General features: G+C 41.0%; 4 protein-coding genes across 4 annotated transcripts; 2 read left to right on the top strand and 2 right to left on the bottom strand.

The window, feature by feature from the left end:
* Positions 1-6862: 6862 nt before the first annotated feature.
* On the top strand, positions 6863-9676 carry LOC108605719 (protein obstructor-E). Its single transcript, XM_017995512.2, has 4 exons — positions 6863-7104; positions 8575-8790; positions 8937-9131; positions 9195-9676. Exons 1-4 carry the CDS (start codon positions 7056-7058, stop codon positions 9413-9415), a joined length of 681 nt encoding a protein of 226 aa, XP_017851001.1. The 5' UTR covers positions 6863-7055; the 3' UTR covers positions 9416-9676.
* A 197-nt stretch (positions 9677-9873) lies between these two features.
* On the bottom strand, positions 9874-12403 carry LOC108605532. The gene is made up of 2 exons (XM_017995284.2): positions 10567-12403; positions 9874-10505 (listed from the first exon to the last, which is right to left on the bottom strand). Exons 1-2 carry the CDS (start codon positions 12247-12249, stop codon positions 10086-10088), a joined length of 2103 nt encoding a protein of 700 aa, XP_017850773.1. The 5' UTR covers positions 12250-12403; the 3' UTR covers positions 9874-10085.
* Positions 12404-12758: 355 nt separating this feature from the next.
* Positions 12759-14894, top strand: LOC108605496 (ras-related protein Rab-10). Its single transcript, XM_017995241.2, has 4 exons — positions 12759-13138; positions 13834-14033; positions 14114-14203; positions 14303-14894. Exons 1-4 carry the CDS (start codon positions 13012-13014, stop codon positions 14501-14503), a joined length of 618 nt encoding a protein of 205 aa, XP_017850730.1. The 5' UTR covers positions 12759-13011; the 3' UTR covers positions 14504-14894.
* A 1092-nt stretch (positions 14895-15986) lies between these two features.
* On the bottom strand, positions 15987-17714 carry LOC108605793 (N-acetylglucosamine-6-phosphate deacetylase). Its single transcript, XM_017995595.1, has 4 exons — positions 17404-17714; positions 16943-17211; positions 16334-16874; positions 15987-16275 (listed from the first exon to the last, which is right to left on the bottom strand). The coding sequence occupies exons 1-4, from the start codon at positions 17615-17617 to the stop codon at positions 16100-16102; spliced, it is 1200 nt and encodes a 399-aa protein (XP_017851084.1). The 5' UTR covers positions 17618-17714; the 3' UTR covers positions 15987-16099.
* Between the last annotated feature and the right edge of the window lie 2686 nt (positions 17715-20400).

The raw sequence follows: 20400 nt of genomic DNA, 5'->3' as shown, positions 1-20400 counted from the left end.
TTTGCACAAGTCTGGCACACTCAGCACAGAATTCAAAATGCAAGTTTGCGTTCATACATACTATTTAACAATTGCTAGAAAATGCTGAGTAATGGACAGCAGTCATTAGGCATGCAAGTCACAATTCGCCAGAGCATTGAGTGAAATCATAAGAACCTGTTGTTGATGATTGCTGTTGAAAATAGAAAGCTAATGAGCAGGTAATTTTGTATAGAATTTATGCAACGCTCATGCAGCCGAGCTAACTGTAAATTGTATGTGTTCAATTGACTTGTATGTAATTAACTGCTAATTGCAGGGCCAAGACCTGACACCAAATGCCAAAAAGAGTTAGCCATGTGAAATGTGTGGCCCAAGAGCAAGCCCAAGCCCAAGCCTAAACCCAATGGGGCACCTACACTTACTCTCCCACACACACACACACACACACACACCCAGCCCAGCCAGTTAGACAATGACACTGACACAGTTGGCGGTTCGTTCACTTTTGTTGGCCAGCCCAAAATTGTACTTGTATTAGTATAAACATTTATAGATTTACATATATCAAGCTTATATTATATTATATTATTTCTTGCTTTTGGCCACTTTTGTGTTGGCGCATCTTTAATGATAGCCCATAAATTGTGTGCAATATACAATGCAAATGCATTGATTTCGCCATGCCCAATAACAATTAATATTTGGACTAAAAACTTGATTTTTTGTAAAAAACCTTGAATTACAAAATTCAGGCAGTAGCGGCATCAGCAGCTGTGATGCTGATAATGATGATAAATCAGCGCATCTGGCAGTTTGGCGTGTTACCAAAGTAACTCACCAGCAGCTGTATCTGTAGCTGTTTATTATGTCTTGCCAAACTGTGAAGCGGTTATTTTGATTTTTCAACTTTTTGCTAATTGCATAAATAAATAATTACATACATACAACGTCTGTCTATGATTTGAACAATTTGATAAGCGCATAATTTTACAATTTAATTGCTTGAATTGATTTGTTGTTTTAACTTTTTATGATTCTTAGAAAACTTGTTGAACCTGCGTTGGAATTTTATGGAAATGCCGATCGAGAGTAAAAGTTTATTAAATTAGCATTAACTATGTAGTTGCTAACTGCTCTTAGAGGAGTGATCCAGTTTTATATATTATGTATACGTATATTATGTAGATATTGAATTTCTGTTTTCATCATATTCGTAGCCGGCTTTTTCATTGCAGTCTCAAGGACAACAACATGTTGTTTTTTCTTCTGTTTTTTATTTTTGTCATTGCGTGCGTCACATTAAAACTAAAACCTATCTCAGAGATCTGAATATTTTATATGTATACATTTACATATTTTGTAGACAGGCATGTGTATGTGTGTGTATTGAGTTTTGACACAGTTTTCTTTTGCTGAAACAAAAATCCTGTTGTTTCAAGGTCCTGCCAGCTGCAGATTGGTCAAAAGCTGGTCAAGCCTGTCAACAGCAGCGAAAGGTTGTTGATAAACATATATAGCTAAATGTGTATATATATATATTTGAAAGGTTGCGTTGGATATACAATTAAATTGTATTTAACGGTAATACTCTATAAGTTCAGAAGCGCTACTCTGGTAGTTAAGACTAAAAATAAAGCGACTAAATAATAATACACGTGCCCAAAAATCAAATAATTTAGAACTGGTTCTCAGCTTAGCCAACTTCCGGCTTAGTTAAGATTTTAGCTTGCAAAACAAATGTATAAATAAATTATTTATACAAACACGTTTTGTTTTTAGTTAATACAGGGTATTGGCAGTCCAACAGTTTGTGCCATGGCTTGCAGTTTAATTAGCTTTTGTTTGGGCTTTTATTTTGATTTTTTTTTGGTAATTGTTAAACATTTGCATGCGCGTCGTTAACCGCTGAAGTTTCCATTTGGAAGCCCTCTCTGATGTCTTTTGCATATGGAATTTATTTTCGAACGCAACAACACTGCAGGCACACACACACGCACACACCAACACACATATACAGTTTACTTATGTATGCTTGCTTCATTACAGCGCGACGGCGACGGACTGGCTGACGACCTAATTTTCTGATATGACAGACGGACTACCATCAGGTTGCAGCTCTGCCCACGTCTCTCGCTCTGCTCAGCGTCTCGTTACTTACAGCTGTGTCGCTGTGCAGGACTCTCTGTGATCTCAGCTGGCGTTGCCTCTGTGCTTATGGAAAAGTGTCTGAAACAGTGCGCCTCTTCGGTGCTGCCTCTGTTAGTTATCAGAGTTTTGACTAGTGGTTCGGTTGTAGTTCTCTGCTCGCTTTAGTTGCGCAAAGAAGACTGGATATCTTTTGTGTTGTGTGAATTTTCACTCGGGCTTGCAGGATTGTAACTGGTGCTATGTTTTTTGTTGTGTCTCATAAATTGTATAGTGTAAATATTTTGGTGGGTGTTTGTGTTGTGCTTATTGTTTGCCTATGCAGTGTAGTCACTTGACTCTGTGTGTGTCGTCATTACGATTCTTAGTAGCACTGTTGATATTGATTTTATGATTTAAATATATCGTAGTAATTCTGGCATATTTACTATTATAGCTAATTGTTATTTTTGTCATCGCAATCGGGATAACATATCTCACACAGTATCGCTATGAGCGGCTAGATGCATACATTTATTCGTGTGAACTCATTTGATTAGACGTAATTAGCGATAGCTTAGTCTTTTGACAGTCTCTGTTAGTACGTTCGCACGTAGATGAGCTCGTAGCGCTCGCTGCCGCCATATGCAGCAACCATTGACAAAAATCTTGATAACTCATTTGATTGTGTAATATGCATGCATGCTCTCAAATTGTCGCCATGTGTAAATCGTAGTACAAATATAGAAACTCGCCCAGATCCACACCGACTAAGCCCTATTCTCGGCTGACAACCAAACACCGGGACACTGGATCTCTTGCAGCGGACCGTAGCTTGTATAAACTGCAACCTGCAACTTGTATCTTGGAACTGAAAACTAGTGAATCCCTAGGACACTGTACTCACGGTATGAATTGAGTCTCAAGTCCCATGCCTAGATCTCTGACAAATGGTATGGCGGCTTTTGTAGCCTTGTGATCGGCTACGAAGATTATAAACAATTGATGTGCAGATTTGGTCACATAAAAGTAGCAGTTGCTAATAGCAATAATTGAATAAACCCACATATACGTATAGAATTGGATTGTGATCTTATCGATTACTCGATCAATAATACCGAACACAAATGATCTATAGGTGAAAAATAACAACAAGTGATTGAATAAACTTTTTACCATTCTCTGTGTTACTACTTCTGACTTATTCTTTTTTAGTCTAGATTGTGTCTCCTCGACGTCAACCTTTGACCTCCCAAGAGCAGATAGGACAGTTTACGCAGTCCTCGTTCACGTACTGTGATAGCATACACGATATGCGATATACGAAATGAATATATTTCCATGCTATATTATTCCCTGCGGAATTGAGTCGTTGATGGTTGCCAAGGCGTTATCTTATGTCTTCGGCGAACCAGCTAAGTGCTTTACCACGTCTTTGAAACTTTCGCAGACGGTTTATAGGTTATCAAAGACTCTCTCGACCATGCACCTTACAATATGTGCCTTGACGCTAGACTCGTAGTATCGATTTCTAAGACGCTAGATCTCGCTCAAGTTTTATTGAATTCGTATTAGCTTCGTGTATTAATTGACCCCTATACCGTCTGCATCCGCCTCAATACTCAAGAGGGAATCCATTAGTAACCAAGTAATGCCATCGCAAATAGATATCCGGACTATCTTTCGGCCCATCCCTGAGTCCTAGTGTGTGCAATCATTTCCTCTATCACACTGCTTTGAGCGTAGTGCTCGCTCCTGATACTTTTAGAAGTGTCTCTTCCACACCTGTTGCAACTCTGCACTTCGTATATATGGTAAGCTACGGCACATTGTGATATCTGCAGTCTCACTCTCAGATAACGGTTCTTATAAAGGCGTTGACTGTATTTTGGCTCTTTATGTGCAATACTAGAGAGTCTCATAGATGTTAAGAGGAATGTAAAGATATGAATATTGAGCGTTTATTGGCGTATTTATTTAAATTTTGACGTGATTTTTTTCATATTATTTTGTGAGTGCATTTAGTAAAAAACTCAGAGAGAGCGGTTCTCTGCCCCATAATGATCAGCTAATATGACCTCGAGTGTCGCTCGTGTTAGGTTGGATATTACCTCACTATCCACGATATATCTTCATTGCTCACAGACTCGCAGAAATTGCTATGCTCTGTCCTAGAATAGCGGCGAGATCCATCGTGATTCTGGGCTGCCGCTGGCGATCATAGCCAACACGATATATTTCGATCATTGAGCGAAGATGTGCGCTGATAGCGCGCTCGAGAGTTGGCCGGCTGCCGAGTGGACTAGATAAATAGGATGTGTGATACAGAGAGAGCTATATGACTCAATACATATGACCTGAAAGTCAAGTAGCTAAGCTGTCTACATAGAACCCATACCAACGACCCACAAGAGATCTCACTCTAAGCTATCTCGTGAGAGCGTTTTCGAATTACGATACTTAGCTAGTTATACGCCCAAAGAAGCAAGTTGTAACATTAATACATCAGAGAGGACTGTGACACTACAAGAGAGCCCGCAGCTCCTGGATGGTTGGCCAAGTACGCGCGTAAAAAGTAGTAGTTCACTTAACTTAGTGAGTTTTATCTCCTCTAATCACGTATATATTCGAGCTGCCCTGTGATAGTCGTACTAAATAATTATCACAAGAATAATCAAGAAAAGAAAAACACGAAACAGACATCTCTATGTGATTATTCCTCTCTTAACCATGATCTCTCATAATTCGCTTTTTTCGTACATAGGATATGACTCTATTACTCTCTATTAGCTCCTCCAGCACTTTCTTTCACTTTTAATTTCTATGCTCTATCTTTCATACGCTCCTTTTTCAAGGAAAGTATTCTATGTTGTATATATTTCCTCTTAAATTTCATTCAAAAAAGGAAACTAAAAACCAAACTCTAAAAATAAATAAATAGCTTTTATGTATGAGAATATCTCTGCTGACTCGTTATAGTATATAAATGTATACAAGAGATAGGTTGCTCTTCTCTCTTTTTCTAAACATAGTACTAATAGTTTTTTAATTATTTTTATGCTGTCGGTTTTTGTTTATTAACCTTTTGAATGTAATTTAGTTCTTATCAGAACAATATCTTATATATTCTATAATGTCTTTCTGGGTAGTATTTATATATATCGCCTATAACTGTAACATCTATCAAACAAACTTATAATTCTAAATGTCTTTTCTTAGTTTTCAGCATCTGTTTCTATAGCTCTGAACTGAATATTTACAAATCTGTTCTTCACTTTACTCTAAACATTTATATATCTTTAATTACATCTTGTCTTTCTATGCTTAAACTTTAAATCTTAATCTATCTTTTCTTTCTCTATAAATTATTTTTACTATAATATTTCTATGCCTTACTCTCTTGCTCACTATGAAATGCTATACAAAACCAATTGACTGCATTGATCGATTAGATTGATCAATATACGACTACCCATATATATATTTGTGTAGGTATTCAAAGAAAAAATCACATAAAATATGCATTTTCATTTTTACACTCATTTGATTAAATAACAAGACTTAAAAACTTACTCAATTGTGTTTATCTGCTGAAATTCGTGACGAAACTAAGAGAGAGAGATAGAGGGGGAAAATGAATTGTTCAGTTATAATGATTGTGGGTTAAGTCACTTTGAAGTGTTAACAAAAATCAGCGTAAGCTTCATTAACCCTTAACCAGCCACAATAGTTGCTAATTGCATTTTGGCCAAATCACGCAAAAGCAAATCGAAAATCGAATGCTCTAACGTTTGTTACGCTTAAAATTTTGTTGATAATTTCAAAAATAAAAAATACATATATTTTTAATTATTTTGCTTTGTTTTGAATATCAAACATTTTTTTTTATAAATATTGAAGCATTTACTTTATGAATTTGTTTGGTATTTTAGCCAAGGCGGCAAAACTTGGCTTACAAATAAATATATTGTATATTAATAGTGTTTAAGCTATTGCTGAAATATGCCAAAGGCAGTGACTGAGCTAACTGACTTTGATTTAATGGCAATGGTTAAAAGCGAGTTTTGGCTGCAGGCGGCGGCGACAGCTTGCGGGCGACTATGTGGTTGAGGTTATGCAATGCGATTGCCTGGCTGATTGACAACAACAACAACAAAAAGAGTAAAGAGTTTTGCAATAGTTAACAATGTAACGGCAAACGGGCAAGAGACGAACAAAAGCAAAGCAAATAATAAACACAAGCTCAGCTCCCCCCCTCAGGGCAGCAAACGCAATCAATGAATGGAAGCGAAGCTTATGCGCTGCTTGAGCTTTGCCTTTTACTTTCAATTGCAGCAGTAATAACAACAACAAAAGCAACTTTTGCATTTTGTTTTTGTTTTCAAGCCAAAGAAACTGTTTCAATTCAAATGTTGCGCCTGTGCAGGCGCTGACAACATGCATAGCCATGTGTGTGTGTGTGTGTGTGTGTGTGTGTGTGTGACTGTGTGTGTGTTTGTCGCATGCGCGGCACAAATTCAAATAATGCGCAAGACAAAGTTGAAATGCGCGCAAAGCCAAAGCGAAAAAAAAAATACAAAAAGCTTTGCAAAACTTTTGTTTTTGTTTTTATTATATTTTGAATTTGCTGCTGCTGCTGCTGCTGTCGCCATCAACGCAGGCGCTGCTGCTGTTGTTGCTGCTGCTGTTACTTCTGTCTCTGCCTGCTCGCCTGCCTGCTTCTTCTTCTTCTTCTTGAGCGTGGTATAAATCTTTTCAGTTGAGTTTGGAACGCGTAACCGTTAAAACGTTGAAAACGTCTACAGCGGACACTTAATTAAGCAATCGCCAACTGAATTTGTAATTTCAAAGCGCTAAGCTTATTGTTTATTCGCCGTTTTATTGTCTGCATTTATTTTCTTATTGTTTTTGTTGTTGTTGTTGCTGTTCTGTGTTCAAAAAACAAAAATATGCCTAATCCGAGCCTGTTACTGATCCTGCTGGCATTCGTTGTCCATGGTAAGTGAGAATCTAATTGTATGGGCCAGCTGACCCAATTGGCACCGCCTTACGTTCACTTTCAAAAATTCCACACATAGCAAATTGCGTATACGTCAAGTCAACAAGTCAAGTCTTTTGTTCTGGGCTCTCCCCCGCCCCCTTTCAGTTCGTGAGCCAGTTTAATTAGCCAGCTTTGGTCTATTACCAGTTTAGCGAAGGCTAAAGATTTAAGTTTCAATTGCTTATTTAACCCTGAGCACAATATCTACATGTATAAATCATAACTAGTAACAATCGGAGGGTATAGGGTATAGCCCACGCCCACTGTACTTGCTGCCTAGACTCATTTGGCATGCAGATCCCGCCAGCAAAGCTTTAAGCGCCGCTTACTTTTGCTTTTGTTTGGCTTTTACATCATAAAGTTATAGCTTATCTATATGTAAACAGCGCAAATATAACACTTATAACAGTTTATAACAGTTAACTCAAGCAACTAATATTTGTATACCCGCTTATAATATATTAATTAGTAAAACTTCAAGTTTAGGTAACATCAATTTTATAACACTTTATAACAGTTTCTTCAAGGAAATACAATTTGTATAACAGCTTGTCATCTATTAATTACACAAACTTAATATTTAGAAGCTAGATATCGATAGAAATATCAATGAAATACCAGTTTCAAATTTATTAATCCCGAATTTTATTTTTATAACACTTTCTTCGCACACCCCATAGCAAAATGTCATAAATATTAAATTAATTCTTTTAATAATATGACTTGTTCAACCAGTTGCCTAAACAAATTTAGTTAACTTTTAAGTGACATTTTGTGGTACTGAGACAGTTATTGGGTTTTTTTTTCTTCTTTGCTTCTTCTAATTGGTAACAAACAAATTGGAAGCTGACCCGTCAAACCTGTTGACAATTAATGTTAAACATAATCTAAGACTTAAATTTGAAATTCAACGAGTTTTTGTTTTAAATGTTAAGCTTGCGTTTGTTTAACAATTTTCGGTTTTTAACGCAACTGTCAATTTCGAAAACGAAATGAAACGAAATTTCCGGAAAACTACAAGTTGATTTAAATAAATATGCGAGTGTGAAAGAAAAACAGTTAAAAGCTGTTGAAAATTGTAAACGTTGTTGTTGTTTTCTGTTTCGTTGTTGACGTCGAGCGATTAACCTGTTAGTCTCTAGGCCTGTCTATGTTACATCATCGCTGCTGCTGCTGCCGGCGGCGGCGGCGCCGCCACCAGACGCATCTTCGCTGAACTGCGCGTTGCCGGCTGCCGACGTCAGTGAGACGAAAACCAGTTGACTGCACTTGCACTCTCTGTCGTAGTCGTAGGAAGTTAAAACGAAATGACCAATTGGGAAATGGGTGGGGTGGGAAAGCGGCGCGACGCGCGCACACTATTTCCCGTTAGACATAAAGATTGTTGAAGAGTTGATAATGTTTTGCAATATTTTTGTGACGCACAGGACACGCCCTGGCTGTGGGCTCACCCGAGTGCCCGGAAAAGGAGGGCGTCCAGGCGTACGCGCATACCGAGAGCTGTGATCAATTCTTTCTCTGCACCAATGGCACGCTGACGCTGGAGACCTGCGAGAATGGGCTGCTCTTCGATGGCAAAGGCGCTGTGCACAATCATTGCAACTACAACTGGGCGGTGGACTGCAAGGGACGTCAGTGGGATCGTAAGTAGCGCCACTCGAACTTTTGTAAAGTTAAGTGCTTTAGTCAGTGTTGCTGAGCTGCACAGTGTTGCCGTGCTGCTGCCACTTAAATTGCACTAACAAAATTTGCGAGCTATTGTTACTTTTTTTTTAACACTTTAATTTAGCCACGCCCATTTCGACGCCTGGCTGTGAGTATCAGTTTGGCTTGTATGCCGTCTCCAAGGAGTGCTCCACCACGTACATCAAGTGCGCCCATGGTGAGCCACATGAGCAGGACTGCGATACTGGCTTGGCCTATGATGAGCGCATCCATGGCTGCAACTGGCCCGATCAGCTGCTGGACAACTGCAATCCCGAGGGTAAGCAGCCAATCAGCTAATCTCAATCAGTTTTAATTTCATTTGTTTTTTGTGGCTTTGCAGCTGTTGTTGGCTTCAAGTGCCCAACCAAAGTGGATCCCAATTCGGTTGCCGCTCGCTTCTGGCCCTTCCCACGTTTCCCTGTCTCCGGCGATTGCCATCGTCTGATTACCTGCGTCGAGGGCTATCCACGTTTGATTAGCTGCGGTGAGGACAAGGTCTTTGATGAGAACACGCTCACCTGCGAGGATCCAGAGTACGCCAGCGGCAGCTGTGCTCACTAGAGGCACTTGCTCTCTCTCTCTCTCTCTCATACACACACATAGCTAAAAGCTCCCATTGTACATATGTATGCAAAGCTGCTTGCGGCTCAAGCTCAAAGCCCAAGCTTGGCTTCAACTCTCTCTCTCTCTCTCTCTCTGTCTCTTTCTCTTTGAAACACTTTTCACTCTCATTCTGTTTAACCCTTAGTTGCCGCTTTTTTCACTCTCTTTGTTTGTGGTTTTTTTTTGTTTTCAAATTGAGCACTAAATGCAATAAACTTAAAAATTTATTTATTGTAAAAATTTTGTAAAAATATAGTTGAAACGTAACGCGCCTTAAAAATATTTATTTATATGTTGAAGACTTTTATTTGTGCGTAGCTGTGTTAACCCTTACGGTAAGTATGGAAGGTTAAGTATATACAGTAAAACTTTAGTGCAGCGAGCGGATTGTGGAAACGTTCGAAATAAAATAAAAACACGCTTTGTGGCTAATGTGGCAAAAAGTTGGAAGATTTAATGAAATTAAAATTTTGGGCAACTTATAAATTTAAGTTTAAGAAAATTGTATACTTGCTTAGTTAGTGCCTCTAAAAAGGCGTTAAAACGCAATTCGTTCGTATTCAAGCTATTCACTAGTATTAAAAAACTATCACAAGTAAACTGAACGTTCCTCAATCGATTGATATTCTCAGTCAACCAGCTGGCGTGCATGATCCTGAGGCGTTGAGAATATAATTGCATATATCAGGCCATCACGCACCGATTCCATGGGATTGCCCACATTGAACATGAACTTGACCCGCTGCCTGATGGAGTCGGGCACACAGGAGTACATGGGATACCATCCCGTCTTGTTGAAGACGACAAATACTTTGTAGATCTGATTGCGATAGATATAGACGGGGCGATCGAAGGTGATATCCAGATGCGAGTCATAACGCACGCGTGCCGTACAGTGCGTATACGCAATACGCGAACCATGCATATCCTGAATGTGGGCATACAACACTTCCGTATAGTGCTCGGCAAAGCCGGCCGAGTTCATCAGCTCGCCGCAGAGCACCTGCGTGGGCACCTGCACGCCCAAGATCCAAATGTTGGTGTCCACCTGTTGAAAAGGAAGTTCATTAGTACAAGAAGCAGCAAGTCAGCTTTGGTCTCTCACTCACTTGAAACGTGACTCCGCAATCAGTGACGCTCATGTTGCGATAGTCAAACTGTCGGCTAATCGAGCGCATGCAATAGCTGCGTATCATGTCGTGATGCGAGTTATCGCTGTCCCTGCCAGTGGGCACAATCTGTCCCAGAGCCGGAGCAGCGGGCGCAACAGGAGCAGCGCACTCAAAGCCATCGGCAAAGCCAGTTGCCGCTGCCGCTGCAGCAGCCGCAGCGCCGGCAGCAGCAGCAGCAACACCATTAGCTTGAAATCCCAACTGCTCATGGCTCATGAGCGCTGCAATTGCTGGCATATTGTCCATGTTCAGGTTCAGTGGTGCACTGGTGCGCTGGCGTGTGAATAACGGTTGATTGGTGGTGCGCGTTGGCGCTCCGGAAGCCCAAGCGGTACTGCTCGATTCGATGTTATTGTTGCGATAGGAAGAATTCAGTTTGTGCTGATGATGTGACGATTCATAGAAATTGCGTGAGCTGCGCGAGCTGCAGAAGCCCTCGGGCATGTCGCAGTCGTTCAGCGTGGGGCTGGAGATCTTGATAAGTATGGCCAAAGCCTCGTGCTGCTGCAACAGCTTGGAGCGCGCGGGTCCTTCGGCAAACTGCTGCGGCGTCATGGTAAGAAAACGTATTTTCTTAACCGCCTGGCGCAGCATGGCAGTGTCCATAATGCTGCGCTGCACGTCCATTATGTTGAGCATATTGCTGGCTGCATCGGTGGCGTTCATGGGCTCATGGGCATGGCCTGAGGCGTCGCTATCGATAATAACCACATCATCGCTGGCATGCGTGGGTGACGGAGAAGCGACAGCAGCGGCGGCCGCGCTGACAGCATCGGGCACAGGTGAATTGCCTGCGGAGCCATTGGGTGCCATCTCGAGCTCCTCATCTTGTTGCATATGCAGCACCATTGCTATAACATCCGGCTCCATTTTAATTTCCTCCACCACCACATTGGCTGCCACACTATCCACGGAGGCAGAGTGCTCAGCACGCTCTGCACAAGATTGGGCCTTCTGGCTACCGCTGCCACTGGGCACACTATCCTGGCTGCTCTCGTTTAGTATGCCACGCTCGCTGGCAAACTTGACCAGGCAATTGAACAAATCGAGCTCAGAGTCTATGTAAAGGCGATTCTGATCGAGTATGGCCATCAATGTGGACACCTCTATGTCCAGGAAGCTCGGATCATTAAGCACTTCGCGTGTATTGGCCGCTATCAAATCCATGCTGCTCTTCATCAGCGTCGATTCATCGAATAGCTTGGCAAACTCGTAGGCACGACATGCATTCTTTGGACTTAGATCCGCCCAGACAAAGTGCGTGCAACGTGTCACCACATGGGGCAGCATATACTTTTTTGCCACGTAGCAGAGCTCACAGGCCTTGTCAAAGGATCCGATGGATATGCGATCCGTGTATATGTACTCCAGCATGGCCTCGAACGCCTCCGCCTGCACATCGGGTATGATTATAGGATCAGTCTTGTCCGGCAGATTGCCAAAGAACATGCGCTCGAACACAGGCGACGCCATTGCCAGGAGCAGCTTGTGACCGGCTATTAAGCGTTGATTGGGTGGCGTGCCCACTAGAAAATGACAGTCGGCCCATTTCTCCGAGTGCAGCAGATATTGTCCGCGGTCCTTGATCTCCGTCAGGCTATTCTGCCAGTCCAGATCCATTTTCCTTTTCTTACATAGAAAACCGGGCACTGGGGCAAAATTGATCGTTTTTGCCGCCAACTCAATAGGTTTACTTTATTAACTACTATGTGCAAATGTAAAGTAACGTGCGGCTTTTATTAAACTATTATGTTTATTTCATAATGTTGTTTTATATTTATTTATTGTGTACACCATATTATTTTTATATTTTATTAACTATTTGGATGACAGTGAATTGAGCGCTATGTTTTCAGTGTTGTTTAATTTTCATTTGACAGCACTAATTTGCACGCCATGCATCGATATACATCGATACTAATAAATAGATTGTAAGCACATAAGCACGCACTGCTTTTTACGAATATTTTATGAAGCACTGCAAGTTTTGCTTTATTTTAAGCCTAATTTCTTATTATTAATGCTGCTAAATTCAAATTCAAGCCATGATTATTTTCAGCAAGCATCGATTTAAAAACCTGCGCCAACATCGATACTCGTTCACATGTTTTCTCACATCACTAAGTAACAGCAACAATTGCATTGCGTAGAAAAATAAAGTGCTAAAGCGTTTCAAAAAAGCGAAGTCGCCAATTCTGTAATTGCGCGCCAAATAAAATATACAAGCATAGCATTTGCATATAAAAGCGTACAATAGTTGTGTCAAAGTGTAATTGTTTTGCCCGTGCATTTTTGTTTGAAGTGCGCTTGTGTGTGTGTGTGTTGGTGCGGGATAGTGTGAGTGTGAGTGCGTGTGCGTCTGTGCGCGTGCCGTAACTTAAAATGGCAAAGAAAACTTACGATTTACTTTTCAAACTGTTGCTAATTGGAGATTCGGGCGTTGGAAAAACTTGCATACTCTTCCGTTTCTCAGACGATGCGTTTACATCAACATTTATATCAACCATAGGTAAGCAGCAAATGGCGCAGCACACGCACACATACACACATACAAATGCACATGTATGTACATACCATGAGTGCCTGCTGCTGCTCTTCTAATGCTCTCTTTGTATATACAAAAATGCATGTACATAAGACAGTTACACACTGATGTACATACAATGGAAGCGGCATTTGACAAAGGCAACACTTCACACACTAGAAGGACACCTGGCCCACCTGTAATATGAATTTTGGGCGTGGCATTGAATTTTTTAGCAGCTACTTGCTGTCCTTGTAATACGAAAGTGCAAGTTACATGCATTTATTTATGTATACACACGTATGTATATACGTGCTGACCCGGCCTTTACGTGGTTTAATTGCAACAATTGCAATAGCCTTTGGACTCGAGAACTGTCATTGTTGCCCCCGTACGTCCGTAGATGTGTCTTATGTGTGGTTAACCACGGTACAAAGTATACATATGTACACTTAATGCAGTTAGTTGGTTATAAACTAGATTAAACGTCATGACGCATACGCAATACGTAATTGTATACATCCAATGTATGTGCATGTGTGTGCGTGTGTGTGTGTTATGATTCACATACATCGAAATATTTGGAGTTCAGGGAAAAAATTAAGTCGTTATCAAATACACAAGCTATCGAACCTTTATTTATATAGTGACGTCATGCTGTATGTTTTTGTCTTTTGCAGGAATTGATTTCAAAATTAAAACAGTCGAACTGAGGGGCAAAAAGATTAAACTACAAATATGGGATACTGCCGGCCAGGAGAGATTTCACACAATTACCACATCCTATTATCGTGGCGCAATGGGCATAATGCTTGTCTATGACATAACAAATGAGAAAAGTTTCGAGAATATAGTCAAGTGGCTGCGGAACATAGACGAGGTGCGTATATATCGATCGAGTAAACAAGCAGCAGCGCCCTAATATGCTCTCTCTCTCTATCTCTCTTTCTCTTTGTGCAGCATGCAAATGAGGATGTGGAGAAAATGATACTCGGCAACAAGTGCGATATGACGGACAAGCGTGTGGTCAGCAAAGAGCGCGGCGAGGCGGTAACAACAATAACATTATCAAAGATTCTACATTTGAATATTTATGCTCTCTCTCTCTCTCTCTCTGTCTTACGTACGACTCGCGTTTCTTTTGTTTAGATTGCTCGTGAGCATGGCATAAGATTTATGGAAACATCCGCCAAATCAAATACAAACATTGAGCGTGCATTTTGTGAACTTGCCGAGGCCATATTAGACAAAACATCTGGACGCGAAGCAGCTGAGAATCCGGAGGCCCGTGTCGTCGTCGATCGTGGCAGCAATAACAATACAACGGGCTACAACAAGTGTTGTGCGTAATGGACTAGCTAGTTACACACTACTTACATACACATACACACACAAACACACACACACACACATATATTTTAATAACGTTCAACGGTTGGTTTTGTGATCTATTTACATGCTCATGCACACACACACAGACAGACAGACACAAACATACATACATACATGTTAACGAAATCCAAAAAGTTGGCAAAACTAAATTAGCGCTTCGCTGTGTATTTCCTCACGCTCTGTCTTGTCATATGTTCTTTTGTTTTTATAGTATATACGGCTACTGCATATAATATTTGTAAAAACTTTGTCATAGCAGCAGAGAAACTATTTCCAAAGTAAACCGTGAGTTTTCCACAATATTTGCTGTCTCGCTTTAATAAAATGACTATGCGTCCATAATAAGGCATTTATATAAATCTTTTAAATGTAAAGCAATAAATTTAGATACAGACAGAATGAGAAACCTACCTAAAGTTTTATATACAAATATATACTATACTATGTACTTTGGAGTAAATTTACAACAAACAAAATCAACAATTGTAGTGTGCATTAGCTAAACGCACAACAACAACAACAACGACGACGAGGACGACAACAATTGTAATATGAATATTTGATAAACAAATTGCATTTGCATTTCTGCCAGCGAGCAAACTGAACAACCAAAAAGAAAAACAGACGCACATATGCGGCTTACTCTCTCTTTCACACACACACACACACACACACACACGCGCGTATGCCTAATTATATATGGAAATGTATTTGTAATATGCTTAATGCCAATCGAAAGTACCAACTATTATTAAATATATATTTGTATGTATGTGTGTGTGCGTGTCAGCACTTGCGGTGTTGAACTTAAAATTTACTATAAATGTTTGTTTGTTTGTATGTATGTGTGTATAAGTTTGTAACTAAAATATGCACACAACACGCATTCACGCCTGTTACTGTAGTTTCTTATTAATATTATTACTTTTATATTATGTACATACACACATACATACAATACCAATACAAATACAAATGCATTAAATTTTGGCCTCACATTGTTTTGCAAACTTATACAGTTAGTTAGCTTAGCTTGAACTTGCTTTTAGGTTTTTGTTTTGTTGTTATTGCCAAAAGTAAAAAAAGAAGAAACGTATTTTTGTTTTAGTGTGTAACGACTACTCAATTTGCCAGGCTACAGCTCTACTTCTATTGCAAGCAACTAAAATAAATGTGTAATAAACCAATATTTGTATACTTGTATGTTTTTTTTAATGTCAAAACGCTAAATAAACAAAACTCTAAATTCAATAGGCAACAGCAGCGTTACAACTTACTTAAACACACACACACACACACACACACGTTTATATACATTTTAAATATATATTTCATTTGTTTTTTTTTTTAACTACATACTTATTATTTGTAACTGTATATGGTTTTAGCGTAGTTATCTACACCAAATAATTTAATTAATTAAAAAAAACAAGAAAATAAACAAAGAACAATTTAAAGCGTCATTCTAATCCAATAAAAAATACAAAACAATGCAAACAAATAGTAAAAACATTAATCAAATGTTTTGCTTTAGAACATTTTAGGCGGAGAGTTTTACTTTGCATGCACACAGACGCCCCCGATCCAGGTGGCGAGCACTTCTAGCTCATCGTTCAAGAATATAAAATCGGCATCGGAGCCAAAGTCCAAAGTGCCCTTCTCGGCTTCAATGCGCAGGCAGCGCGCCGGATGCAGCGACGCCGCCTCAATGGCAAACACCTGAGAGCAGCCTGAGAGAGAGAGAGAGAACTGAGAGTTAAGCGCTAGAGCTGGAGCGATCGAACTTGCCTGTGGCGCGTTGAAAGATTCGCACACACTCATCCATGGGCGCAATGCTGCCGCAGAGCGTATCGCTGCCGGCTACAAACGCTTTGCCCTGCTTCACCTCCAGCGGCAGCTGTCCAATATGATGAATGCCATCCTCCAGACCCAGCGCCGATATGGCATCGGTCACCAGTATTAATCCCTGGCAGTGCGTGCGATATGCAATGCGTAGCGCGGCGGGATGCGTGTGCACGCCATCGGCAATGATGCCAAAGTAAACGGTTCGATCCGCCGGTATGGCATCCGAGGCAAGCAGACCCACCAGTCCGGGATCGCGATGATGAAACGGCAGCATAGCATTGAACAAATGCGTTATCAGTGAGGCGCCATGCTGGACAGCACGCTCGCCATCACTTAGACTGGCCATGGAGTGGCCCAGCGAGACGACAATGCCCGCCTCCACCAGTTCGCTTATCACTGCCAGCTCCTTGACCTGCTCCGGCGCCAGCGTTATGATCTTAATGCGCTCCAGCGAGCCATAAGTTTCGCAGAGCGTTTCCAAGCCCTGCAGGGCGTAAACAGCATTTAGTTAAGTTGAGTTGAGTTTCGTTTCGATTTGTTCTTGTGGCTTACATTGTCTATGCTCTGTATGCAGTGCTCGGGATGTGCGCCCTTCTTTTGTGGATTTATAAACGGACCCTCGACGTGCACGCCCAGTACGCCGGCGCCGCGGTCTGTGTGCATTGGTATGCGTGGCAGTATGGTGTGGTAAGTATCGTTCGGTGACGTCACCAGCGTTGGACAGAAAGAGGTGACGCCGCTCTTGACCAAGCCTCTGGCCACCTTTTGTACGCCCTGCTCTGTGGTGTCTTTGTCATAGGAGAAATCAACGCCATAGCCACCTGAAACAGTCGAAACTCTCTCTTGCTTAATCGCGCTCTCTCTCTCTCTCTTTCTCGCTCGCTTGTGTTTTTTTTTTTTTTTTTGTTTACATGGCAAATTCTGATAAGATTAGCGCGAGTTGATTAAGCGCACGGCCTAATTTATAGCTTGGCCTTGCCTTGACCATCAATTGAAAGTGAAAACCAGTTTACCATTAATTTGCAGATCTATGTAGCCCGGCGCTATTATAGCGCCCTCGCAGTTAATCAAAGTATGTGCCTTGCAGCGTTCGTCGAAAAAGATGGGCTCGGGATTGATAATTTTGCCATTTCGCACCCAAAGATCTTCCTCGACCAGGCGATGATCTCGCACCAAACGGCAGTTGAAGAACTGTATCAGTCGTGAGTCTCCACTACAGCTGGCCATGGTTTGCAAAAAATTGATAAGCAACAAGATAAACAGCTACAAAGGCACAGTAATGGTTTTTGCTTATTTTCTCAGCTTGCAATAATTTGCGAGCAGTGCTGCTAAACAACTAATAAATTTATAAACAATAATATTTGCAACTCGAGCTCTAAAGGCGCCCGCGTCAATTGAGTGTCATCGAGCACAATCGGGGCTGCCCACTTTAAGGCTAACACAAAGCTCGCTGATATAAATTCAAGTCACAGCAGAAAGCTCGCTGTTTTATTTTTAGGCGGCAGACAAAAAGCTCGTTGATATATCACAGCGGCAGCAAAAAGTGCGCTGGTATGTAAAAGGTGCCAGACAAAAGACTCACTGATATGCACACGCGACATACAAAAGCTTGTTGATACATATGCATATATAGTAAACAACTGTCAGTGAGCACTTTCGATATACGATAGCTGCGATAAATATTGAAGTTATCATCTATCAAGTTTGAATTTGAATTTAAAATTGAATTTAAATTGGAAACATGAAAACTTGCTTTTGATTTAACACTTGTTTAATTAGTTTTTGTTTGCGCTTGCAACGCTTATCACTTTGCCATTAGTTTGCTACTACTTTGTGCGTTTTGCAACATCCACGGAACAAAGGAAATTATTTTCGCATCAGCTTCAGCGATAAGAAAACAATTCACCCGCTCCCTGCGCTCCACTGACCGCTGCTGGCCTGGATTGCGACCACTTGCGAAAACTAAGTAAGCCTGCTAAACTATTCCCTCCCGCCGCACTCTCGCGACCACTCTCCACACTGATACTGATAATCTTCTGTGGTTCGCAGCAGAAGTTTTATAGCTGCAGTGGCAATTTGCCTCAGCACCGCACATTGTTTGTTATCTTTTCCACTTGTTCGCTGCTTGTTCTCTGATGGCAAACTTTGCTATCAGTGAGCAGAGACAGAGAGACAGAGAGAGAGAGAGAGAGAGAGAGAGAGCCTCTGGTAAGAGTTGCTAAACTGGAGGTGGGCAAGGGGTGTTGGGCACTTGGCGTAGGCAAAGTAAGTGAATGCAATGTGAGCGCAAATTGCTTTGCTTTTACATGCACTGCACTCATTTTTAGGGTTATCATCTTCACCAAGCACTTAATAAACTTAATGACTCTCGAAGCCCAAAAGCACTCAAGTTTTTGAAATCGCAATCAGTTTCGGTCTTCTTGAGTTAAATTTAACAAAGCTTAAGCCTGGACAAAATGCTCATCGCTTAATTCTTTTTTGCTGCAGAATTTGCCTTTGGTTGGGCCGTTGGTTGTCAGGGCAGCCCTTTGAAGCCAACGCAACGAGCAGAAAGCTAACACACAAAAAATAGAAGAAAAAAAAGCAAAAACACATTCAAAAAAGTAACAGCAATTGCATTAAAGTTATAATTAGTTTGGGTGGACAGTTAAATGATAATAATAAACAAAACTCAAAATAAATATTATACTAGGCACGCTCGTACATCTGTCAACGCTTTTGTTGCTAGCCATGGACCCGGAAGTTGCCCCCGAAAGTATGCAGCTTAAAAAGTTATTTTGCAGTTACCTTTTCGCAGTCCGAAATTCAGAAGTTGGTAAATTAAAATGCTGACACTTTAGCATTGAATTGTGTGACGAAACGTAAAACGTAAAACTAAAGTTCATTTGCAATATTTTGCCTTTAACTTTGTGGCTCGACTGGAACTATTAAAGTGTATATCAAAAGTCTACTACAAAGTGCTTTCTATTTTGTTGCTAAGCATGTACTACTTACTTGCAAATTATTTATTTACGGCATGACTAGACAAACTGTTGGCCAGCGCAATATAAGCCAAAAGCAGCAGCAGCAGCGGGTGGGACAAAGCGCGGGCGGGCGGGCGGTCGTTGGAGGTTTTCGCCTGTCAGATAGTTTTGGTTTAGGGGTAACAAGTTTTTTTTTAGTTGGTTTAGTTTGGTTTGGTTTGCTGCTGGGTGCTGCTGGCCACATGTTGCACTGCAAAATGATTGCGGTATTTGCTTTGCGTTGCGAAATGTTTTATTGCAACAGCAACGGCAACAAAAACAGCAACAACAACAAAGCTTGTGCTGTGGCTTGGCTGGAATGCCGCTACATTTTATTATGACTAAACACGCATTCATTATGCCTGGGCCCAAGCTCATAGCTAACAGTGGAGGCAACAAATAATGGCCAAGACACTGGATACGCCAACCCCAAGGCAGTCCGCAGCAATCTCGCGTTGTCTCTCTGTATTTGTGTGTGTGGCAACATGGCTCATTTGGCACTCGAGTAAGCGCAAATAACGCACATCGATTAAGGCCACATCAAATGAGTTGGCTAAAATAGAAAGACAGCCAAACAACAACAACAACAACAATAAGCAGCAGCAGCAGAAACAATTAGCACGGTCAGAACATAATTGGCGTGCAGTTACGTCTCTGATTAAAGAAGCAATCATAAAATTAAGACCCATAATCCTCAGCAATTTGAACACATGCACACCACACACACACACACAGAGAGAGAGCTGAGAGCATAGGCGAAACGGAAGAAGCTTAACTGAAACAAAGAAAAAGCTGCCAAGCAGCAGTCACAGCTAATAACCAACAACGACAACAACAACCACAACAACAAATATCACTTTACACACTTTGTGTGTGTGCACACACATAAATAGAATGTCAGGCGTGTCTGTGTGAACGCACACAAGTGCATTTGGTGCGTGGTCCTAGTGGCCTCGGCCTGTGCTAAAGGCGGATTTCGAATTATTGTGCTACGTGCGGCGATTTATT

The sequence above is a fragment of the Drosophila busckii genome, chromosome X, assembly GCF_011750605.1.
Source record: "Drosophila busckii strain San Diego stock center, stock number 13000-0081.31 chromosome X, ASM1175060v1, whole genome shotgun sequence".
In the NCBI taxonomy this organism is placed as follows: Eukaryota; Metazoa; Arthropoda; class Insecta; order Diptera; family Drosophilidae; genus Drosophila; species Drosophila busckii.
Note: the sequence above shows the minus strand (reverse complement) of the source record. Positions and strands in the feature narration are given on the sequence as shown.

Bases quoted from the DNA above. Each gene is read 5' to 3' on its own strand.
- LOC108605532 (XM_017995284.2), bottom strand. From the start codon at position 12,249: ATGGATCTGGACTGGCAGAATAGCCTGACGGAGATCAAGGACCGCGGA. The intron at 10,506-10,566 runs GTGAGTGAGAGA...CCTTTTCAACAG, and splicing joins ATTGCGGAGTCACGTTTCAA to GTGGACACCAACATTTGGAT.
- LOC108605719 (XM_017995512.2), top strand. From the start codon at position 7,056: ATGCCTAATCCGAGCCTGTTACTGATCCTGCTGGCATTCGTTGTCCAT. The intron at 7,105-8,574 runs GTAAGTGAGAAT...TGTGACGCACAG, and splicing joins GCTGGCATTCGTTGTCCATG to GACACGCCCTGGCTGTGGGC. The intron at 9,132-9,194 runs GTAAGCAGCCAA...GTGGCTTTGCAG, and splicing joins GGACAACTGCAATCCCGAGG to CTGTTGTTGGCTTCAAGTGC.
- LOC108605793 (XM_017995595.1), bottom strand. From the start codon at position 17,617: ATGGCCAGCTGTAGTGGAGACTCACGACTGATACAGTTCTTCAACTGC. The intron at 17,212-17,403 runs GTAAACTGGTTT...CGACTGTTTCAG, and splicing joins CATAGATCTGCAAATTAATG to GTGGCTATGGCGTTGATTTC. The intron at 16,276-16,333 runs GCAAGTTCGATC...TCTCTCTCTCAG, and splicing joins AATCTTTCAACGCGCCACAG to GCTGCTCTCAGGTGTTTGCC.
- LOC108605496 (XM_017995241.2), top strand. From the start codon at position 13,012: ATGGCAAAGAAAACTTACGATTTACTTTTCAAACTGTTGCTAATTGGA. The intron at 14,034-14,113 runs GTGCGTATATAT...CTCTTTGTGCAG, and splicing joins GGCTGCGGAACATAGACGAG to CATGCAAATGAGGATGTGGA. The intron at 14,204-14,302 runs GTAACAACAATA...TCTTTTGTTTAG, and splicing joins GCAAAGAGCGCGGCGAGGCG to ATTGCTCGTGAGCATGGCAT.